Source organism: Heptranchias perlo, chromosome 8 (assembly GCF_035084215.1).
Source record: "Heptranchias perlo isolate sHepPer1 chromosome 8, sHepPer1.hap1, whole genome shotgun sequence".
Lineage (NCBI taxonomy): Eukaryota > Metazoa > Chordata > Chondrichthyes > Hexanchiformes > Hexanchidae > Heptranchias > Heptranchias perlo.
This window is the reverse complement of record NC_090332.1, coordinates 47,964,754-47,987,616: the sequence shown is the minus strand read 5'-3', so window position 1 is coordinate 47,987,616 and position 22,863 is coordinate 47,964,754. Positions and strand designations below refer to the sequence as shown.

General features: G+C 43.0%; 1 protein-coding gene across 2 annotated transcripts in view; it reads left to right on the top strand.

Moving 5' to 3' along the window:
- sft2d1 (SFT2 domain containing 1) overlaps positions 1-20,497 on the top strand; it is a 103,202-nt gene extending 82,705 nt beyond the window's left edge. For both annotated transcript variants that reach the window (XM_067989091.1, XM_067989090.1), the window contains 3 exons: positions 367-425; positions 13,210-13,239; positions 19,953-20,497. In XM_067989091.1, coding sequence (XP_067845192.1) covers positions 367-425; positions 13,210-13,239; positions 19,953-19,992 — 129 coding nt within the window. In that variant the 3' untranslated portion in view covers positions 19,993-20,497. The remainder of the gene's footprint in view (positions 1-366; positions 426-13,209; positions 13,240-19,952) is intronic.
- The last annotated feature ends 2,366 nt before the right edge of the window (positions 20,498-22,863 follow it).

Below are 22,863 nucleotides of genomic sequence, written 5' to 3'. Positions count from 1 at the left end.
TAAAATCGCCCATGATTATTGCATTACCTTTTTTACAAGCCCCCTTATTTCCTGATTTATATTTTGCCCTAGTATGCAAGTTCACAGCAGTAATGTACAGGCCTCTTCATCATCTAGTCTGTTTACTTTTCAGATTTTTTTTCTGTCTGATTTTATTACATTTTTTTTCCTTTGCATAGTCCTATAACGTGAGAGATATATTATGATTTTTTAATTCAAAATTTTTTTTTTGATGTAAACTGAAGTGGCCAATAAAATGGCTTGAATGATATTCTGTTAGCGCTGTCAGCTGATTACTAACTATGTGTTGAATATTTTTAACCTGATCAAAAAGGCAGGGCAATCAAGTTGCTATTTTTCTTTCAGTGGCACAAAAAAGGACTCGCCCTTGTCTTCTGTATATTGCAGTTCCTGGCAACGACTTGGTAAGACTCATCATGCAAGACATAATTTAAAACAAAAAGAGCTAGAACAAATGTACTCCCATTCTTGTCTCAGTTACCACTTATGTATTGTAATTGTTAAATCTGTAATGTCAGGTACAGCATGGTCAGATGCTGGAAAACATTTCTTTAAAACCCAGGTGGCTTGCTGTTCCAAAGTTCAATTTATACTAATTGCAAAGACCTTCCCTGATGGTGTTCTTACATTCTTTGGAGGCGGGGATTACCCTTTTTACTGTAGATATTTTTGGTTGAAGTGATTCATATTAGTTGCATAGGTGAGACCTATTCCCTACATCCCAGACATTGCCCTTTCATGTAAGTTTCAAAGTTTCAAAGCATGCTCAGGAAACAAACAAAGAACGCTTCATTAGATTACTTTAGCCTCCATGGGATCCTCCTCCTCTTCAAGAAGCAGCAGAATAACATGATGCTAGACTGTATTTTAGGCTTTAACTGTCAAAACAAATTTATTAAACAGTAATGAAACAAGCGAATAATAGCAGTAACATTTATACAGTAACTGTTAAACTTAACCAGCTACTCATTGCCATAGGAAATAAATAATTCACAACTTTTATATTAAGCTAAATTTTAATTTTTATTTGTAATTTTTTAGTCCCTTTATCTCACCAGTTATGAAAGTATCCAGTTTAGCCCAAGCGACAGTAGAATCACTACAATTGGGCTCAATGTGCCTGGGCAAGTAAAGAAAGTATCAGTCAGGTTCCCCACTATTGATTGCTATCTAGTGATCCCTGCTATGTGAAATCATTGGAGGAGGACAGAATTGGACTTGGCTGTGAAGCCCCCATGGTAAAATAACCTGCCAAAACTTACTGAGCTCCTATGAAGAATGGCCACATGAATGAGGTACTGCAGAGTGATCGGCATTGTGGGAATTGTACATCCCTAGGTGCAGAGGGGGAAAATTAGCTCAAAATGTTTTGAATCGTTAGGCATGTGAAGCTAGGTGAAGGAGTGATGTTATTAGTAAGGAAGGATATTATAGCCGAAAGGGAGATGACAGAAGCAATCTGAATAACAATAAGGGCAACAAAATAGTAACTGCAGTAAAAACAGAAAATGCTGGAGAAGCTCAGCAAATCAGGCAGCACCTGTGGAGAAAGAAACAGAGTTAATGTTTCAGGCCAATGACCTTTCATCAGAACTGGAAGAAGTTGAAGATTTAACAGTTTTTATGCAAGTACAGAGACAGGGAAAGACTGGAGGAGGGGAGGAAAAAAAGGAAGGTCTGTGATAGGGTAGAGGGCAAAAGGGATGATGGTGCAAGGCAAGGAGGGTGGTAATAGAACAGGTTAAGAAACAAAAGATTGGTCAGGAGTAGCTGTAAATGCCATTAGACCTTCCCTTTTGTTCTTTCCTCCCCTCCTCTCCCTACCCCGTCTTTCCCTGGCCTTTGTATTGCTTAAAAACTTTAACTCTTTAACATCTTCCAGTTCTGACGAAAGGTCTTTCGACCTGAAACGTTGGGCCCGATATTAGCACCCGCTATCGGGGGCGTTCCTGGTGGGGGGGCTCCGAAAATCGGGGAATCCCGGAGCGGGTCGGGAGCCCGGCTCCAACCCGCCCACTTCCGGGTTCCCCACAGACGCGCTGACGTGCACGCGCTGCCCCTGCATGTGGGACTCCCGCAGGCAATAAAAGCCGGCGGGGTGCCACTTAACAGTATTTATCTTGCTATTTCAGGCCGTTAACAGACCTGATTACGGGAATATTTCAGGAGGGGTGGGATTTTAGAAACAACTGGGACTGTTTCCCGTACTGGGGGGAAACACTCCCAGTTGTAATGGACGTGTTGCAGCTATCAGCTTGTGGCAGCTGCAAAGGTCCATTTGACAGGTGGCGGGGGGGAGACCCTCACTCATTGCAGGAGGCCGCTCTGTCACTTGGGACAAAGTTGGGCCTCCACCACCCTCCTCCTAACAATCAAATTCACCAACTTGCACACTTACCCCGGGGTCCAGACACGTGCCTACCTTGCAGACCCCCTCAGATGTACATCTTCCGGATGGGGGCCGCCATAGCTGCAGTCATGACCTCCTCGGAGGGCGAACAGCCACGCCGTCCACCTCTGGAGCTCCACAACACAGTGCTGCACGGCAGGAGGGAGGGCAACTGCAGAGAGAGATGCTTCGCAGAGGGCACTACCCTCGCCACAGGGTCCACAGACCGAAGCTCAGCTTCCTGGACCTCTCTGAGCAGCAGTGCACACGGAGGCTCAGAGTCACTCGACATGTAGTCGTGGACATCTGCAGCCTCCTTCATGCCGAGCTGCTCCCAGCTGGCCCGAGCACCATCTTCTTACCTGTCGCTGTCAAAGTCACCACTGCCCTCAACAACTTCTCCTCTGCATCTTTCCAGGGTGCCACAGGGGACATCGCCGACATCTCTCAGTTGTCTGCACAAAAGAGCCCTGCAAATACACCTACACCCACTCTGCAGTGACACAATGGGTGGCATTAGGTGTGGGTCTTCATTGCGATCCTCAGGAAATGGCATTATTGCACAAACCAGACAAGATTCGCAAAGACGTGGCAGTAGTGGTGCCAATATAATATGTGATGTGAGTTGGTCAGGAATTAAATATAAGTAAAAACCATGAGAAACCCTCAAACACCCTTGTGCATCCCCTTCATGCTCACAACACGTTTGCCTTACGCTTCCTACTGCACATGTGCGATGCATGCCCTGTGGCTGCAGCACAGGTGGTGGCAGGTTGAGTGAGGCTGACCGTGAAAGAGATGCATGAGAGGGTGAGTATGAGATAGAGCCATGAGATTGTATGAGGATTGGGTTGAGTGGTAGTGGCGGGATGAGTACTGGCGAGGTGAGTAAGTGCAGGTAAGATGAGGATGAGCTTTGAGTGGGTGTGAGGAGTGATGTGACAGAGTAGTGTTGGCAGTGCAGAAGGAGATGTGGGTTGGGGGCGGTGATGTGGCAGACGGAGTGTAGGGGAATGAGTAAGTGTACACACTTTGGCTGACCTACTTAGGTGATTGAAGCGCCTCCTGCACTGTATGCAGGTGCGTGATATGTTGGTGGTGCAGGTGACCTCCTCTGCCACCTCGAGCCAGGCCTTCTTGGTGGCAGAGGCAGGCCGCTTCCTCCCGCCCGCCGGGGGGAAGATCTCTGTCCTCCCCCTCCTCCTCACCCCATCCAATGATACCTGGAGTGAGGCATCATTAAACCTGGGAGCAGCCTTCCCCCTGGGCTGCCCCATGCTGTAATTTTTCCTATTTCCTGCGGCATCAGTCAGTGGAGGACTGCCCCTTTAAATAGAGCTCCTCCAGCTGACAGACCTTACTGCGTATGCGCAGTCCGCCCGACGCGCAGCTCAGCAGCGAGGAACCTGGAAGTAAAGGTAAGTGGATCCAATTAGGCTGCGATCGCGCGCGGGGCAGACTGATTTCACCGGGCCCGTTACCCACGTGCCCAGTCGCCCCCCTGCCACGGACCCGCAGCCCTCCTAATATCGAGCCCGTTAACTCTGTTTCTTTCTTCACAGATGCTGCCTGACTTGCTGAGCTTCTCCAGCATTTTCTGTTTTTATTTCAGATTTCCAGCATCCGCAGTATTTTGCTTTTGATAATAGTAACGGCCATCTGCTATAAACCAGTGGCTGAAGTAGAGCAGGTCGATAACTGTTTAGAGAAGTAAAAGAGGCAACAGGAAATTGTAATGTGTTAATCATAGAGAATTATAATGCCCCAGTGGTGATATTATCAGATCAGGGATAACCAGAAGAGTACAATTAACATACAATCGGTTTCATAGATGTAATCAGCGGCTGTTTCTTAACTCGATATTCAGTACAGTCTAAAGCCATGAGATTGGCGGACATGATGAGAATGATTTAATCCATGCCAAATTCTCCACAACATCAGTCAGTGCTCCACAGAATTATCACTGGATCAGCACCACAAATTGCTGGCACTTAAACCAAACCTTTGTACTACTGATGGAAATACAAGAGCTGATGCAGCCTCACTGTTACATTCTGAATCGATCCAAAAATTTCACAGAGTGCAATAATCTTCATGCACTACTTGCCTTACCCATGGAGCCTTTTCCCAGAGAGTATAATTACTATGAAGCTGCCCATTGAACTTAAAAGTGCTCCCAGCAAACATCAGCATCAAATTCATTAGACATTTGTTCTAGTTACAGTTGCCTCTAGCCACAATCTGTTGTTATGGCACTTTACAAACAAAACAAAGTGATACTGTAAAATAATGCAGCATCACTTCAAGAAGAAACAATTCTGTAATGGGCTGGCTGCTACTGCTGTGCAATTAGTCTTATTTACATTTCCCAGCAGATTTCCACAACACCTAAGCAACAAGCAAACAGCCACATATGCACAATCTTGCATGTTTAGAGTTGTTTGAAAGTCAAATCCCATGATTTTATTTTCTGTCATTCAGACTAGGGAAGGTCTGTACAGGGCAATGCTCTGACGACTACATCACTGACCTGTACAGATTGGTGATCCACTGTACCAATATGTATGGATGGAGCGTACAGCTAGCTGCATTCAATTTGTCTAAAGGTTATTAAAGTACCTTCTCCTATCCACATTGCTCCCACCACAGGCATTCTGGATGATAAAAATTTGGAATAAACGGCTGGATATATAAAACCACTCAAAAGAAAGTGATTTGTATCCAGAGGCAGCGTTTATATGCTTCAGGCTGACCGAGGCGCTAATGAAAGCTACTTTTCTAGCTGGGTCTCAGGGCCTCTGGAGGCAGCAGCCTTTACCGGTGCTGTCGCTAAAGTCAGGCTGCTATCTTCAGCAGCACTGTAAGGTAAATGTAGCATGAGATTTTTCTGATAAGTGCAGTTCTTCCTTGTCTCTCCTTTTTCTAGTAAATTGAAACAGGAGTAGGCCATTCAGCCCCTCGAGCCCGTTCCGCCATTCAGTTAGATCATGGCTGACCTGTAACTCAAATCTATTTACCCGCCTTTGATCCATACCCTTGATACCCTTAACCTAATAAAAATCTGTCGCTCTCAGTCTTGGAAGGTTCGATTGCCTCAGAATCCAGTCTTTGGGGGAGAGAATTACAGATTTCTTTTTTTTTTATTCGTTCATGGGATGTGGGCGCGCTGGCGAGGCCGGCATTTATTGCCCATCCCTAATTGCCCTTGTGAAGGTGGTGGTGAGCCGCCTTCTTGAACCGCTGCAGTTCGTGTGGTGAAGGTTCCAGGATTTTGACCCAGCAACGATGAAGGAACGGCACTATATTTCCAAGTTGGGATGGTGTGTGACTTGGGGAACGTACAGGTGGTGTTGTTCCCATGTACCTGCTACTCTTGTCCTTCCAGGTGGTAGAGGTCGCGGGTTTTGGAGGTGCTGTCGAAGAAGCCTTGGCGAGTTGCTGCAGTGCATCCTGTGGATGGTACACACTGCAGCCACAGTGCGCCGATGGTGAAGGGAGTGAATGTTTAGAACATAAGAACATAAGAACATAAGAAATTGGAGCAGGAGTAGGCCAATCGGCCCCTCGAGCATGCTCCGCCATTCAATAAGATCATGGCTGATCTGATCCCAACCACAAATCTAAAGAACACAAGAAGTCGGAGCAGGACCCGGCCACACAGCCCCTGGGCCCTCTCCGCCACCCACAGGGCATTGACCGATCCGAACTCAGCTTCATGTCCAATTTCCTGCCCGCTCCCCATAACCCCTAATTCCCTTTACTTCTAGGAAACTGTCTATTTCTGTTTTAAATTTATCTAATGATGTAGCTTCCACAGCTTCCTGGGGCAGCAAATTCCACAGACCTACCACCCTCTGAGTGAAGAAGTTTCTCCTCATCTCAGTTTTGAAAGAGCAGCCCCTTATTCTAAGATTATGCCCCCTAGTTCTAGTTTCACCCATCTTTGGGAACATCCTTACTGCATCCACCCGATCAAGACCCTTCACAATCTTATATGTTTCAATAAGATCGCCTCTCATTCTTCTGAACTCCACTGAGTAGAGTCCCAATCTACTCAACCTCTCCTCATATGTCCGCCCCCTCATCCCCGGGATTAACCGAGTGAACCTTCTTTGTACTGCCTCGAGAGCAAGTATGTCTTTTCTTAAGTATGGAGACCAAAACTGTATGCAGTATTCCAGGTGCGGTCTCACCAATACCTTATATAACTGCAGCAATACCTCCTTGTTTTTATATTCTATCCCCCTAGCAATAAAAGCCAACATTCCGTTGGCTTTCTTGATCACCTGCTGCACCTGCATACCAACTTTTTGATTTTCTTGCACTAGGACCGCCAGATCCCTTTGTACTGCAGTACTTTCCAGTCTCTCGCCATTAAGAAAATAACTTGCTCTCTGATTTAGGGTGGTAGATGGGGTGCCAATCAAGCGGGTTGCTTTGTCCTGGATGGTGTCGAGCTTCTTGAGTGTTGTTGGAGCTGCACTCATCCAGGCAAGTGGAGAGTATTCCATCACACTCCTGACTTGTGCCTCGTAGATGGTGGAAAGGCTTTGGGGAGTCAGGAGGTGAGTCATTCACCGCAGAATACCCAGCCTCTGACCTGCTCTTGTAGTCACAGTATTTATATGGCTGGTCCAGTTAAGTTTCTGGTCAATGGTGACCCCCAGGATGTTGATGGTGGGGGATTCGGCGATGGTAATGCCGTTGAATGTCAAGGGGAGGTGGTTAGATACTCTCTTGTTGGAGATGGTCATTGCCTGGCACTTGTCTGGCACGAATGTTACTTGCCACTTTTGAGCCCAAGCCTGGATGTTGTCCAGGTCTTGCTGCATGCAGGCTCGGACTGCTACATTATTTGAGGGGTTGCGAATGGAACTGAACACTGCAATCATCAGCGAACATCCCCATTTCTGACCTTATGATGGAGGGAAGGTCATTTCTACTATCCTTTGTGTGAAAATTTCACTCCTCAATGGCCTAACTTTAATTTTAAGACTATGCTCCCTCGCTCTGGATTACCCCGCCAGAGGAAATAGTTTTTCTGTATCTACCCTATTGAATCATTTTATCATTTTAAACACCTCAATTAAATCACCCCTCAACCTTCTAAACCTGTGTTCCCTTATGTGGGAAACTCCTCTCGGCATCCATTGTTGACAAAATGTAAAAGTCTTTACCCCTTCTGACTTTATCTATCGCATTAGTAATAGCTGTCTGGAAGCCTGTCTCTTCGTGACTTTTTGCTACACTGCAGCATGAATCATTGCTGCACTTCAAAGATTGTTGTGGCAACCAGCTGTAACACTATGAATGCAAAAGCAGGGGCCACCAGCAAGAGTTGCATTTAGTATGGTTTGTACATCAAGCGGTTCATTCCAAATTTTTATCAGCTGGAATGTCTGCATGGAGCAGTGTGGATAGAGAAGCTATTTTAACAATGACTTGTAGACAAAGTGAACTTGTGTTTTATTTAAATAGATGCAGTTGGCTGCAAGCTGTATCAGTAAACATTGGTACACTGAAAGACTAATTAACAGCAGAATTAGTTCTCTTTGAAATTAAACTGGGAATCAGTGGCAAATGAATTTCAAATATTGAGGCATATTGTAGACTGATTGATGTATATTTTGAGTGCAAAGGAGATGTCACTGACCAAATGGAAATTAAAGTGCATAACAAAAAAAGGGACATCTGTATTAAATTGTTGAATTGGCCTGCCTACGCACAGAAAATCTTGCCAATATTTGCCAGTATATCCATATTATCTTTCGTATTCTCTTTCTCACATCTATCTTTCTCTCTGGCTTACTAGTATAATGCCTTGTAAGATCAAGAAATCAGAGTCATGAGAAATGCATAAATCATGCAATGTGATCGAGTTCAAAACCACAAGATAATTACAGATGAGGAAGGTCATTTGGCCCATTTTAGTTCATCTATCCAGAAAGACTATAAGTCACCCCCCATTGCGGCATCCAATTGGTTCCTTAAATGAAACTCGGGTTTTCGCCTCCACTGCTGTATCTGGAAATCCATTCTATGTATTGATCACTATTCATGTGAAGAACCTTTCTGATATCGGTCCTAAATTTGCCTTTTACTAATTTGAACTTATGGTCCCTTGTCCTACTCTCAATTTAATTTAAGCTAATTTTTTGAATTTACATTTTCATACCATTGACAATCATGTATCTCTATAAGATCACTTCTCAGATCAAGGCTGAAAAGCCCTAGTTTCACTAGCCTTTCATCATAACTCAGACTTCTAACACTATTGCTCAGCCTCATGGCTTTTTTTTGTGCTGTCTCCAACGCTTGAATGTCTCCCTTCTGTCTTGGTGACCAGAACTGGACACACTACTCAAGGTGCAACCTGATCAGTGTGCTAAATAGTTTGATCATGACTTCCTCTGACTTGTATTCTGTTTTGGCTATATAATTAATTTTTTTCCCACTTTTTTAATTGGCTTTGCATTAGTTGGACACCTGAAGACTCCTAGGTCTCTTTCACAACTTGCATTTACATAGAGCCTTAAGTATAAGAAAATGTCTCCAGATACGTCACAGCAGCATAATCAGACAAAACAATTGACCCTGAGCCAAAAAACAAGATAATAGGATGGGTGACTAAAAGCTTGGTTGAAGAGGTAGATTTTAAGGAGTGTCTTAGAGGAGAGAGATGTGGAGAGGCAGAGAGGTTTAGGGAGGGAATTCAGAGCTTAGTGTCTAAACGGCTGAAGTCACGGCCGCCAATGGTGAGACGAAGGAAGTGGGGGGTGCATAAGAGGCCAGAGTTGGAGGAATGCAGAGTTCTTGGAGGGTTGTAGGAATGGAGGAGTTTACAGAGATAGTATGGGGTGAGGCCATGGTGGGATTTGAACACTAGGATGAGAATTTTAAAATTGAAGTGTTGGCGGACCAGGTGCCAATGTAGGTCACTGAGCACGATGATGGTTGAGCGAGACTTGTTGCAGGTTAGGATATAACGTTTTGGATGAGCTTAAGTTTATTGAGGGTGGAAGATGGGAGGCTGACCAGGAGAGCATTGGAATAGTAGAATATGGAGAAAACAAAAGCATGGATGAGTGTTTCGGCAGCAGATAAGCCGAGACAGGGGCGGAGATGGGTGATGTTATGGAGGTGGAAGTAGGCGGTCTTTGTGATTGAAAGGATATGGCAGCTCAGCACAAGGTCAAATAGGATGCCGAGGTTACAAACAGTCTGATTCAGCCTGAGACATGGGCCAGGGAGAGGGATAGAATTGGTAGCAAGTGAACGGAGTTTGTGGCAGGGGCCATCACGGATAACTTCAGTCTTCCCAGTGTTTAATTGCAGGAAATTGTACCTCATCCAATACTGAATGTCGGACAAGCAGTTTGACAACAAAGAGGCAATGAATGGGTCGAGAGAGGTGGTGGTGAGGTAGAACTGGGTGTCGTCAGAGTTCATGTGGAACCTGACGTCAGCTTCATTGAGTCAGCCATGGATCAGTGGTAGCACATTCGCCTTTGAGTCAGAAGGTCATGGGTTCAAGTCCCGCTCTAGAAACTTGAACACATAATCTAGGCTGACACTGCAGTGTAGTACTGAGGCAGTGCTGCACTGTCGAAGGTGCCGTCATTTGGATGAAACGTTAAACCAAAGGCCTGCCTGTCCCCTCAGGTGGATGTACAAGAACCCATGGCACTATTCAAAGAAGAGCAGGGAAGTTCTCCTGATGTCCTGGCCAACATTTATCCCTCAAAACAACACCTAAAAACAGATGATCTGGTCATTTGTTTTAATGTTGTTTGTGGGACCTTGCTGTGTGCAATTTGACTGCTGCATTTCCTACATTTGACTACACTTCAAAAGTACTTCATTAGCTATAAAGTGCTTTAGGACATCCTGAGGTAATGAAAGATGCAGTATAAATCCAAGTTATTTCTTTCTTTAAAACCCCACAACAGCATTTGAGCACATAATCTAGGCTGACACACCAGTACAGTACTGAGGGAGTGCTGTATTGTCGGAGTTGCCATCTTTCAAATGAGGCATTAAGCTGAGGTCCTGTCTGCCAGTTTAGATGGGTGTAAAAGATCCATGGCACTATTCAAAAAAGAGCAGGGGAGTTCTCCTGATGTCCTGGCCAACAATTATCTCTCTGTTAACACTACCATAACTACATATAAGATTCTGAGGGGGGCTTGACAGGGTAGATGCTGAGAGGTTGTTTCCCCTGGCTGGAGAGTCTAGAACTAGGGGGCATAGTTGCAGGATGTTGGCCATTTAGGAGTGAGATGAGGAGGAATTTCTTCACCCAGAGGGTTGTGAATCTTTGGAATTCTCTACCCCAGACGGCTGTGGATGCTGAGTCGTTGAGTATATTCAAGGCTGAAATCGATAGATTTTTGGACTCTAGGGGAATCGAGGGATATGGGGATCAGGCGGGAAAGTGGAGTTGAGGTTGAAGATCAGTCATGATCTTATTGAATGGCGGAGCAGGCTCGAGGGGCTGTATGGCCTACTCCTGCTCCTATTTCTTATGTTCTTATGTACCAAAACAGATTTACTGTTCATTTATCACATTTGATGTTTGTTGACCTTACTGTGCACAAATTGGCTGCCATATTTGCCTACATAATAAGTAACTACAGTTTAAAAAGTAATGAATTGGTTGTGAAGTGCTTTGTGATGTTCTGAGGATATGAAAGGCAATATATAAATGCAAGTTCTTTCCTTCCTTCTTTCTTCGCTGTTCCAGCATCATTCATAGAGTTATATGTGTTGCCCATTTTTTTTATTTTGTGCAGTACTTTTTGCTTGTTTGCTTTAAATTTCATCTGCCATTGTTCTACCAACTTATAGTTTGTCCAACTTCTTCAATTTCTGAACTGTCTCCTCCGATTCCGCTGCTGTTCCTAGCTTGGTACCATCTGCAAATTTGCATTGATTTTCTGAATCCCAGTCCTTGATGTAAATTAGAAACATTAGTAATGGTCCCAACACCAATCCTGGGGCACCCACTTAGTTCTCCTCCTGACACCTATATAATTCCTCTAGTAGGCACCCATCATTTTCTACCCTTCTATTAATTTATTATTCATACCAAAGATTTATTCTCAATCCCTGCAGCTTTGAGTTTAATTCTTTTTATTCGTTCATGGGATGTGGGCGTCGCTAGTGAGGCCGGCATTTATTGGCCATCCCTAATTGCCCTTGAGAAGGTGGTGGTGAGCCACCTTCTTGAACCGCTGCAGTCCGTGTGGTGAAGGTTAATTGCCTTTCAAGTGGAACTTTGTCAAATGCCTTTTTGAAAGTCTATTTAGTATAATTATCTCAAAGGTCTATTCGTAATTTTCATTACCACCAAATTGTAATGGAATTTCAAACATTGAGATGCTAGAGGTCCATCACAAAGAAAAATGTTTGTAGAAAATAAATAGGAGAATTGCATATGCATTTGGTAAACAACTTGAAATGGCATTTCTGCAACCTATGTCATTTGAGACATTTGCTACTAAATTTACAGTATTAATGTCTGTGCAGTGCTCAGCGGATTCAGCCAATAGAAAGTTAATTTACAGCTCCCCAGTGGTTCTGTTGGTTAATGTACAGATGAAGAAAATACCAGATTGATTACCAATGCTGATTTAACTGATCTCAGCTAAGGTGGCAGTCGGGTCACTAGAATTAGCCTCAGCTTCTCCCCTGGGTATGGGAGCGGAAAATAAGCTAGAGTTCTTGCTGGTGATTACAACCCACTATCCTGCTGCAACTATGCATTTAGAAGCCAAGCAAATACGGAAAAAGGGTTTGTGGTCAAATAACCCACTGACACTCGCTGTCTAGGCCTACACAAATGGCCACTTAGATGAGGAACCTGAGGGTGACCAGCACCCGTGGAACTGCAAGGAATCAGTACTTTAAGAAAGAGGAAATGGAAAAAGCACAGGGGTAATGGGAGAAAATAAGTAAATTCACAATGGTAATACTAGCTTAATGCCTGAATAATGCAAAGTCTGGTACCAAAGGCTCAAAGGCCACTCTGAGATTCATACTGTCTGTAGTGAGACTCTAAAAAGTTGGTGATTTGGTTATGGTTTTATGTTAAGCTGCTAATTTAACATTTTCATAATGATACAAACTGGTTGACCGACCTGAAACAAACTCATATCATGGTATAGTAACTCCACTGTTTACTAATTACAGCTCAGCTGTTTATTAATGAGGATTTTTTTCCCCTTTCTATCCTCCAACCAACACACCATTCTTTACACAGTGCATTCAATAATATGTCGCAACACATAACGTCTTGCATTGTATGTGCATGCAGAGTGTTGGGTAGAAATTTGACAGGCACCAAAGTGTGCGTCTAGCTGAATTCTATCTATGCATATTTATCGTGCAGTAATGGCACCCACATATAATAGAGGTATACGTATATTGAATGAGTTAATGTAAATGACCCCCAAACAAAACGTAACACAGTTACAGTGGTGCATTGCCTTTTCAGTCTAAATTGACGGAACTACTCTGAACCATAAAGTTCTAATGAGGCGTGGTGTTTTTGTACTGCAGTAATGATTTTTATTTAGTTTCTTAATTGAATTAGTTTGAGGTACAAATATCTTTGACGTATTTGGCGTCAGATGCTCAGCCCATTCAAAATAAAAGGTATGCACTGATTAAAACAACTGCTTGAGATCCTACGGTGATATAAGAGGCAGATCTCCTTCCTATTTTGTGACAATCCATTATAATAGATTTTAATCAGACCTTGGTCGTTATTTCTGACTTTTTTTCAATTTCCTTTTCAGGTACAGTCTGTCATACATTCCCTTTGCAAGGTGAGACTTTAAAAGATTCTGTTTTTTAAGATGGCGATCAGTTCCCTAAGTATGTGCTTTATTATTGCAGCATTTAACGGACTCACTGTTTTAAAAGAAATGCCTGTAGGTGAGGCCTTTACTGGCCTGTTTCCTCATAGTTTAAATGGTTATGGGTAGTATTACACACTCAGTAGTGGATACATTATCACCCAAAAATTGCATTTAGTAAAAGAATGGGAAATTAGTGGGAGATTGGGTTACTACACTGCACTTTCACCTCTGGGACTTGGGTTTGAATCTATTAGGTTATGAAAGTCTCCTCTGTCTGCCGGCTAAAAGAGTCTTATGTAAAATTAATTCAATTCCAGGTGGGCATAACAAAAAGCCACTCCTATTTTAGTTTTACTAAATTAAAGGTTACAAGGTAGCCTTTTGTGAGAAAGGAAAATGTCTTGCTGGTGCAGTATGGGGTGCTTTGCAGAGTTTGGGCTTAAAGAACATTCTCGACCCTTCTGCAGCCTTTGACACAGTTGACCACATCACCACCTTCCTCTAATGCCTCTCCTCCGTCCAGCTGGGTGCGACTGCCTTTGCCTGGTTCCATTGTTATCTATCCAGTCATAGCCGGAGAATCACCTACAATGGCTTCTCTCCCACTCCCGCACCGTGACCTCTGAAGTCCCCCAAGGATTTATGCTTGGCCTCCTCCTATTTCTTATCTACATGCTGCCCCTCGGCAACATCATCCAAAAACATGTTAGATTCCACATGTACGCTGACAACACCCGCCTCTACCTCACCACCACCTGCCTCGACCCCTCCACTGTCTCTCATTTGTCACACTACTTGTCCAACATTCAGTACTGGATGAGCAAAAATTTCCTACAACTAAATATTGGGAAGACTGAAGCCATTGTCTTTGGTCCCTGCTGCACACTCTGTTCCCTAGCCAGCGATTCCATCCCTCTCCCTGGCCACTGTCTAAGGCTGAACCAGACTGTTCGCAAACTTGCCGTCCTATTTGACCCTGAGATGAGTTTCCGACCACATAACCACTCCATCACCAAGACCGCCTACTTTGACCTCTGTAAAGCGCCCGTCTCTGCCCCTGCCTCAGCTCATCTGCTGCTGAAACCCTCATCCATGCCTTTGTTATCTCTAGACTCAACTATTCCAATGCTCTCCTGGCTGGCCTCCCATCTTCCACCCTCCATAAACTTGAGTTCATCCAAAACTCTGCTGCCTGCACCAAGTCCCGTTCTCCCATCACCCCTGTACTCGCTGACCTACATTGGCTCCCGGTCCAGGAAGGCCTCAATTTGAAAATTCTCATCCTTCTTTTCAAATCCTTTCATGGCCTGGCGCCTCCCTAATCTCTGTAACCTCCTGTAGCCCTACGACCCTCCAAGATCTCTGTGCTCCTCTAATTCTTGCCTCTTGCGCATCCCCGATTTTAAACGCTCCACCATTGGCGACCATGCCTTCAGCTGCCTAGGCCCTAAGCTCTGGAATTCCCTCCCTAAACCTCTCCACCTCTCTACCTCTGCTCCTTTAAGACATTCCTTAAAACCTACCTCTTTGACCAAACTTTTGGTCATCTGTCCTAATATCTCCTTATGTGGTTTGGTGTCAAATTTTGTTTAATAACGCTCTTGTGAAGCACCTTGGGACATTTTACTACGTTAAAAGCGCTATCTAAATGCAAGTTGTTGTTGTTGTTACAATAAACAGTACAAGAGTACAAACAGCTTAGAATCATAGAAATTTACGGCACAGAAGGAGGTCATTCGGCCCATTGTGTCTGTGCCAGCCGAAAAAGAGCTATGATGCCTAATCCCACTTTCCAGCCCTTGGTCCGTAGCCTTGTAGGTGCGGCACTTCAAGTGCGTATCCAAGTGCTTTTTAAATGTGATGAGGGTTTCTGCCTCTACCACCCTTTCAGGCAGTGAGTTCCTGACCCCCACCACCCTCTGGATGAAAAAAATTTGTCCTCATTTCCCCTCTAATCCTTCTACCCTAAATCTCCCCTCAGCCTCCATTGTTCCAAAGAAAACAACCCCAGCCTATCCAATCTTTTCTCATAGCTAAAATTCTCCAGCCCTGGCAAAATCCTCGTAAATCTCCTCTGTACCCTCTCTAGTGCAATCACTTCTTTCCTGTAATGTGGTGACCAGAACTGTACGCAGTACTCAAGCTATGGCCTAACTAGTGATTTATACAGTTCTAGCATAACCTCCCTGCTCTTATATTCTATGCTTCGGCTAATAAAGGAAAGTACCCCGATGGCCGCCTTAACCACCTTCTCCATCTATCCTGCTACCTTCAGGGATCTGTGGACATGCACTCCAAGGTCCCTATGTTTTTCTACACCACTCAGTATCCTCCCATTTATTGTGTATTCCCTTGCCTTGTTTGCCTTCCCCAAATGCATTACCTCACACTTCTCCGGATTGAATTCCATTTGCCACTTTTCTGCCCACCTGACCAATCCATTGATATCTTCCTGCAGTCTACAGCTTTCCTCCTCACTATCAACCATACGGCCAATTTTTGTATCATCTGCAAACTTCTTAATCATGCCCCCTACATTTAAGTCTAAATCATTCGTATATACCACAAAAAGCAAGGGACCTAGTACTGAGCCCTGCGGAACCCCACTGGAAACGGCCAACTAGTCACAAAAACACCTGTCGACCATTACCCTTTGCTTCCTGCCTTTGCTTAGGTATAGCTTTGTACCTAATTTATGCTCAATATGACCTTGGAGTCCATGTTGCTGACCCAGAGTGTCCAAAATACAGAAGTGTTAATTTTCTAGCACTCTCGCCTTAATGAGCACAATTTTCTATATTTCTACCATACTTGTAAACAAAGGCTGTGCCCTGTGATATTTAGCTCTGCTACTTAGGGCTAGCTCTGCTACTTAGGGCTGATGTTGCTCATTGAAAATGATCACTTGCTGATCAGTTCAGGTTGAAAACTGTATCCTGCCATACAATTTTATTTTAGCCAGCCATGTTAAAACATTCTAATTTGGAAGTATAAAGCTGAAAATTATTGCCTGCACTTCAGGGAGCTAGGATCTTCTGGCAGAGGTATCATCATGCAATAGAGCAGAAAGCATTGGCCACTGATACCTCACAGCAGACAGAATAGTCATTTAGGTTCTTTCTAAATTGAGTGAAAACTTCCCTCCAGTATTTACATTGAGAGCACAGTCTAGGATAGCCGGCTCCACCACTCTCAAAATGAGGTGAGAACCTTCCCCATTTTATAAATTCACTCAGCCCAAAGGTAAAATAAAATCTAGCGGACTGTAATCTTCACACTACACATGGTAAGAGGAAGCTTCTTTGGGTTCCAGAGATAATCTTATCTCCCATTTATAATATTGAAACATTTTGAGTAATGGAGTCAGTTCCTGTTTATACTGCTGAATTAATTTGGATACAACAGGGAAAACTGCAGGTGTGGATTTCTCCTTTATCTGAATGACAGCCTGTCTGACCCTTCCCTGATGTTGGGTGTATTGAAAGCTTGGGCTGCCCACAGTCACCCAAAATGGCAGCTGTTTCGCTTTACTACTCTTACCACTTTTGGCCAGAGGTAGACAGGAAAAAAATCCCACAAGGATGGTTTAGGCACCAGAATCAGAATTGTTACCATCTGAGCCAAGCCTGTAGTATAACCGGGGCATTAAAGAGTCGCATTGTTAGTGCTGAATTTAACATCAGTAGAGAAGCATTCATTCTGAGTGATTTAGCTTCTGATTCCTCATCCTACGTGCTCAGCACTTGCTATTTAAATAAAATAGTCAAAGGTATTAATGGAAAGACAGGTAAATAAAGAGTTAATTATCAAAGATGCTAGTTTACAGTTTTCGTGAAAAATGGATTGAATGAAATCTCTAAAAACTTGGTTTAAAAAAGCAGAATCTGAAGGTAATAAAAACAGAATTCAGTCAGTGTAAGCCTTTGACCATGGTAATGATTCCTTTTAACATATAAACGGTGAGTGTAGATAAGACGGGTACTGTCGCTTTAAATTACAAACTTTGCATGCAATATTAAGTAAACTGACATTGATAAAAAATGTGTCTAAAAGTAATTGGAAACCTGCCAATCTAGAAGACAGCATATAGCTCAGAGTTCATCAGGGCACCAAGATTATGAACTATCTGGTCCAGCCTAAGAGTGGCTGAGGAGGGGGATGAAGTCAGTGGCAAGGGAGCAGAGTTTATGGTAGAGGCTGAACATCATGGTTTTGGTCTTCCTGATGTTAGAAGTGGTGGCGAGATCATCAGTGTACATGTGAAAGCTGGCCTCATGTCAGCAGATGATGTTGGGGGCAACATGTAGATAAGGGAAGAGAAAGGTTGAAGAATACATCCATGGGGAACTCCAGATGTGATGGTGTATGGGAGGAAAGTGATGCCATTGCTGGAGATGAACTGGCTGCATTCAGATAGGTAAGAATGGAACCACAGAAGGGCAACCCCATGGTGCTAGATGACCAGGGATGCATTGGAGGAGGATGGTGTGGTCAACCACATTGAACATCAAGGAGGAATAATTACAAAGGATGTGAATTGTGACCTTAGGCAGAGCATTTCAGCACTGTGACATGGGTGGAAGCCAGACTGGAGGGATTCAAACAGAAATTTGGGAGAGAAGGGCTGCAGCTGGCAGTTGTTGCTGATGTTGTAGTAGTATTAGTGTAGTATATACAGTGTTCTATTCGTTTTGCAAATGTAAGCAAAAGTGTAATCCATTTTGATTTAATCCATTGCAACCTATTACAATAAGTAAATAGGCTTTGTTAGGGTCTTACCACCATCAACATCTGTATTAGCTGACTTTAGTAATAAAGAAGTCTAAGAGGTTTGTATTTTAAACAAATCATAATTTACCAATTTTTGCATTCTTATTAATTTAATACAGGTAATGTCCACAAAATCATTACAGCCTTCAATATTAGAGATGGAACTGTAGCATATTGAATTAGTTTTGCTGCATTCTGAGTTTCCAAGTATCTTAAGTTATCCAAATTGGCACCAAATCTTGTCTCTGAGCCAGTTTGAAAACTCTACCCTTCCATTGAACATTTCCCTCACCTAACAGACCCCCTCTGCTTCTGATGTGTGAGAATAAATCACGGAAAGCTGTGCGTATACTTGCACAAAACGTGTGCAGATTCAGGTTTCTTCCTTATGCTTCTGTCCTGAAAGCAATGACTTGTGCTGCAGCCATGATTCAGTGGGCACCAACAACCCACCAAAATGTTGCCGAAATAGCCTTTTGTTATGTGAATCCTTACAATGGGTGTTAAACTTGACCAAACAACTTAATAGCTGATTATTAGAACAAATTTTTTAAAAAAACACAAATCTTACCCCTTACAGTTCTATTTGTGTGTTTCTGTTTGATTTTTCTCTGCAGTTATTGTCATGTGTCCAATATTGCACCATGGTCAAGTTTTTTACTAGCCTATCAGTACTTTCATGTGCTTTTCAAGTTAGTTAAAATTTTGAATTGCTTAATTGTCAATAACTTATTTTGATCGATGCTCTGGTTATCAAGTTCTGTTTATCCTGCCCCCATTAAGATTAACTTTTGTTGTTAGAATTGTTGGCAATTGAAGTTTCAATTACCAGCACATAATGTGATATAATAACAGTTGCATAAATGGCAGTCCTGGCAATATTTTAATTTGAACTTGCAACGATTTTTTTATTCGTTCATGGGATGTGGGCGTCGCTGGCAAGGCCAGCATTTATTGCCCATCCCTAATTGCCCTTGAGAAGGTGGTGGTGAGCCGCCTTCTTGAACCGCTGCAGAACGTGTGGTGAAGGTTCTCCCACAGTGCTGTTAGGTAGAGTGTTCCAGGATTTTGACCCAGTGATGATGAAGGAATGGCGATATATTTCCAAGTCGGGATGGTGTGTGACTTGGAGGGGAACGTGCAGATGGTGGTGTTCCCATGTGCCTGCTGCCTTTGTCCTTCTAGGTGGTAGAAGTCGCAGGTTTGGGAGGTGCCGTCGAAGAAGCCTTGGCGATTTACACATATTTCTCACATACCTGAATTCCTGTTAGTAACCTTACTTGAAAATTTTGCTTACTTGTACATTCCTGTGTTTTTGCACAAGATGACAAGAACATTTCTTTAAAATAAATTTCCATTTTTGAACTTTCCTTAAAAGAGAAGGAAAGGCAGAGAGTGAAAGACTACTTTCTGCTCCAAGTACTCCTTCCATACCTCTGAGAAAGAAAACATACTCTACAAGCCACGTCAATATCTTTCTGGCAAATTATTTTAGCCTGGAGGCCTACCATTTCAGGTCTCTACCCTCTTGCTGAATTGTTCCAATGATGCAGTTTATGGAGCAGCTATATATTTCCTTTCCTCCTTTTTTAAGAGACTTGTTAATAAATGTCCTCACAATCCTAACGTGGTGCAGAATCATTAAGGAACTTGGATACACTCTCTCAATGATTTGCTCGGAGTCTAGAGTACTACACAGAAATCTGATTGTTTGGCCCAGTTTTTTTTTAAACTTTTTTTTAACAGTACATTTATTGTTCATGTACTGCAACCTTTTCTCTACATTACAACAGTGACTACACTTCAAAAGTATTGGCTTAAAGCACTTTGGGATGTCCTGAGGTTGTGAAAGGCACTTTATAAATGCAAGTTCTTTCTTTATTTCCTAATTCTTTTTTGTCATCTTTTAGGGATGCTGTCATAAAGTGTTGCACTTCCTGTATAGGATAAATCCAGGAGGAACTAAAAACACTCAAGTCTCAGCCACTTTCAGAAGGTTGTTTGTGGCCACAGGGGAAGAACTGCCTATTGCATATTTTGATACTTGGAAGACTGCTAAATACTATGCATTTGTTTATTTTGATGTATTACATAGAAAATGATGTAATATGAATTTATTTTTAAAATGTCTATTGCACAGATTATATGTTGTTCCAAAGAATCAGGCCTTCATCCTTATTCGAAGAATTTTCAACTTTTTATGTAATTATTTCATGTTTGACATCATTCCCATGTATTTACATTACCTATGTGTTTATTTGCAGTGCTGGTGTGATGAATGAATTTTGCTTACGAGTTTGAGTGCAAAGCTAATATAATTGCCATCGACATTTATTTAGCAAAGACTGAATCTGTGCGCTACTTTAGTGATTATTGCCTTATACTAGAAACAAAAGCTTGTATATAAAATTGAACCAACGTTTCACTTAAATAAAAACCTTCCATTTAGTTAAAAGCTTGTATTACTTTGTGTGTGTTTTTATTTGTCTATTTCCTGGAAGCTACAGATGCTCCAACGTTGTTTTGATAGAATCATAGAAGATTTACAACACAGAAGGAGGCCATTCAGCCCATCATGTCCACCCTAGCTGAGAAATGAGCCACCCAGCCTAATCCCACTTTCCCACATTTGGTCCATTGCCCTGCAGGTCACTGCTCTTCAGGTGCACATCCAGGTATTTTTTTTAATGAATTGAGGGTTTCTGCCTCTACCACCCTCTCATGATGTGGAGATGCCGGTGATGGACTGGGGTGGACAAATGTAAGGAATCTTACAACACCAGGTTATAGTCCAACAAATTTATTTTAAAATCACAAGCTTTCGGAGATTATCTCCTTCGTCAGATGATTGAATGAAAAGGTTCTCAAATCGCATATCTTATACGATGTTGGGACAGCATCACACCAATCAAAAGGTGTCGTTGTTATTCAAACAGGCCAGTCACGGAGAACAGCACGTCCCAGTACACTCGATATACATTGTGTCTTTTACACAGGCAGGCAGAAAGAAACTTAAAATGGCAGAGAGAGAGAGAGAGAGAGAGAGAGAATTTTAACTGGAACTCACCCTCTCAGGCAGTGAGTTCCAGATCCCCACCACCCTCTTGGTGGAAATTTTTTTTCCTCATTTCCGCTCTAATCCTTCTACCAATCACTTTAAATCTATGCCCCTGGTTATTGACCCCTCCACTAAGGAAAATAGGTCCTTCCCATCCACTCTATCTAGGCCCCTCATAATTTTGTACACCTCAATCAAATCACCCCTCAGCCTCCTCTGTTCCAAGGAAAACAACCCCAGCCTATTCAATCTGTCATCATAGCTAAAATTCTCCAGTCCTGGCAACATCCTCTGCACCCTCTCTAGTGCAATTGCATTCTTCCTGTAATGTGGTGACCAGAACTGTGCGCAGTACTCAAGCTGTGGCCTAACTAGTATTTTATACAGTTCCAGCATAACATCTTTGCTTTTGTATTATATGCCTCGGCTAATAAAGGATAGCATTCCATATGCCTTCTTAACCACCTTATCTACCTACCCTGCTACCTTCAGGGATCTGTGGACATGCACTCCAAGGTCCCTCACTTCCTCTACACCTCTCAGTATCCTCCCATATATTGTGTATTCCCTTGCCTTGTTTGCTCTCCCCAAATGTATTGCCTCACACTTCTCCGGATTGAACTCCATTTGCCACTTTTCTGACCATCTGACCAGTCCATTGATATCTTCCTGCAGTCTATAGCATTCTTCCTCACTATCAACCACACGGCTTATCGTTGTGTCATCCGCAAATTTCTTAATCATGCCCTCTATGTTTAAGTCCAAATCGTTAATGTATACCACAAAAAGCAAAGGACATAGTAACCGAGCCCTGCGGCACCCCACTGGAAAGAGCCTTCCAGTCGCAAAAACACCCTTCGACCATTACCCTTTGCTTCCTGCCACTGAGCCAATTTTGGATCCAATTTGCCACGTTCCCTTGGATCCCATGGGCCTTTACATTTTTGACCAATCTGTCAAAAGCCTTGCTAAAATCCATGTAGACTACATCAGATTGCGTTACCCTCATCGATCCTCCTTGTCACCTCCTCAAAAAATTCAATCAAGTTAGTCAAACACTACCTCCCCTTAACAAATCCGTGCTGACTGTCCTTGATTAGTCCGTGCCTTTCTAAGTGACAGTTTATCCTGTCCCTCAAAATTGATTCCAATAATTTGCCCACCACTGAGGTTAGGCTGACTGGCCTGTAATTACTTGGTCTATCCCTCACTCCCTTTTTAAACAACAGTACAACGTTAGCTGTCCGCCAATCCTCTGGCACTAAGCCTGCATCCAGTGAAGTTTAGAAAATGATTGTTAAAGCCTCCGCTATTTCCTCCCTGGCTTCTTTTAACAGCCTGGGATACATTTCATCCGGCCCTGGTGATTTATCCACTTTCAAAGATACTAATCCTCTTAATACTTCCTCTCTCACTATGTTTATCCCATCCAATATTTCACACTCCTCCTCCTTAACTTCAATCCCTGCATCATCCCTCTCCTTTGTGAAGACAGATGCAAAGTATTCATTAAGAACCATACCCACATCTTCCACCTCCACACAATTTACCTTTTTGGTCTCTAATAGGCCCTACTCTTTCCTTAGTTACCCTCTTGCTCTTAATGTATTTATAAAACATCTTTGGGTTTTCTTTGATTTTACCTGCTAATATGTTTTCATGCCCTCTCTTTGCTTTCCTAATTTCCTTTTTAACTTCACCCCTGCACTTTGTATACTCCTCTAAGCTTTCCGTAGTATTGAGTTCCCGGTGTCTATCATAGG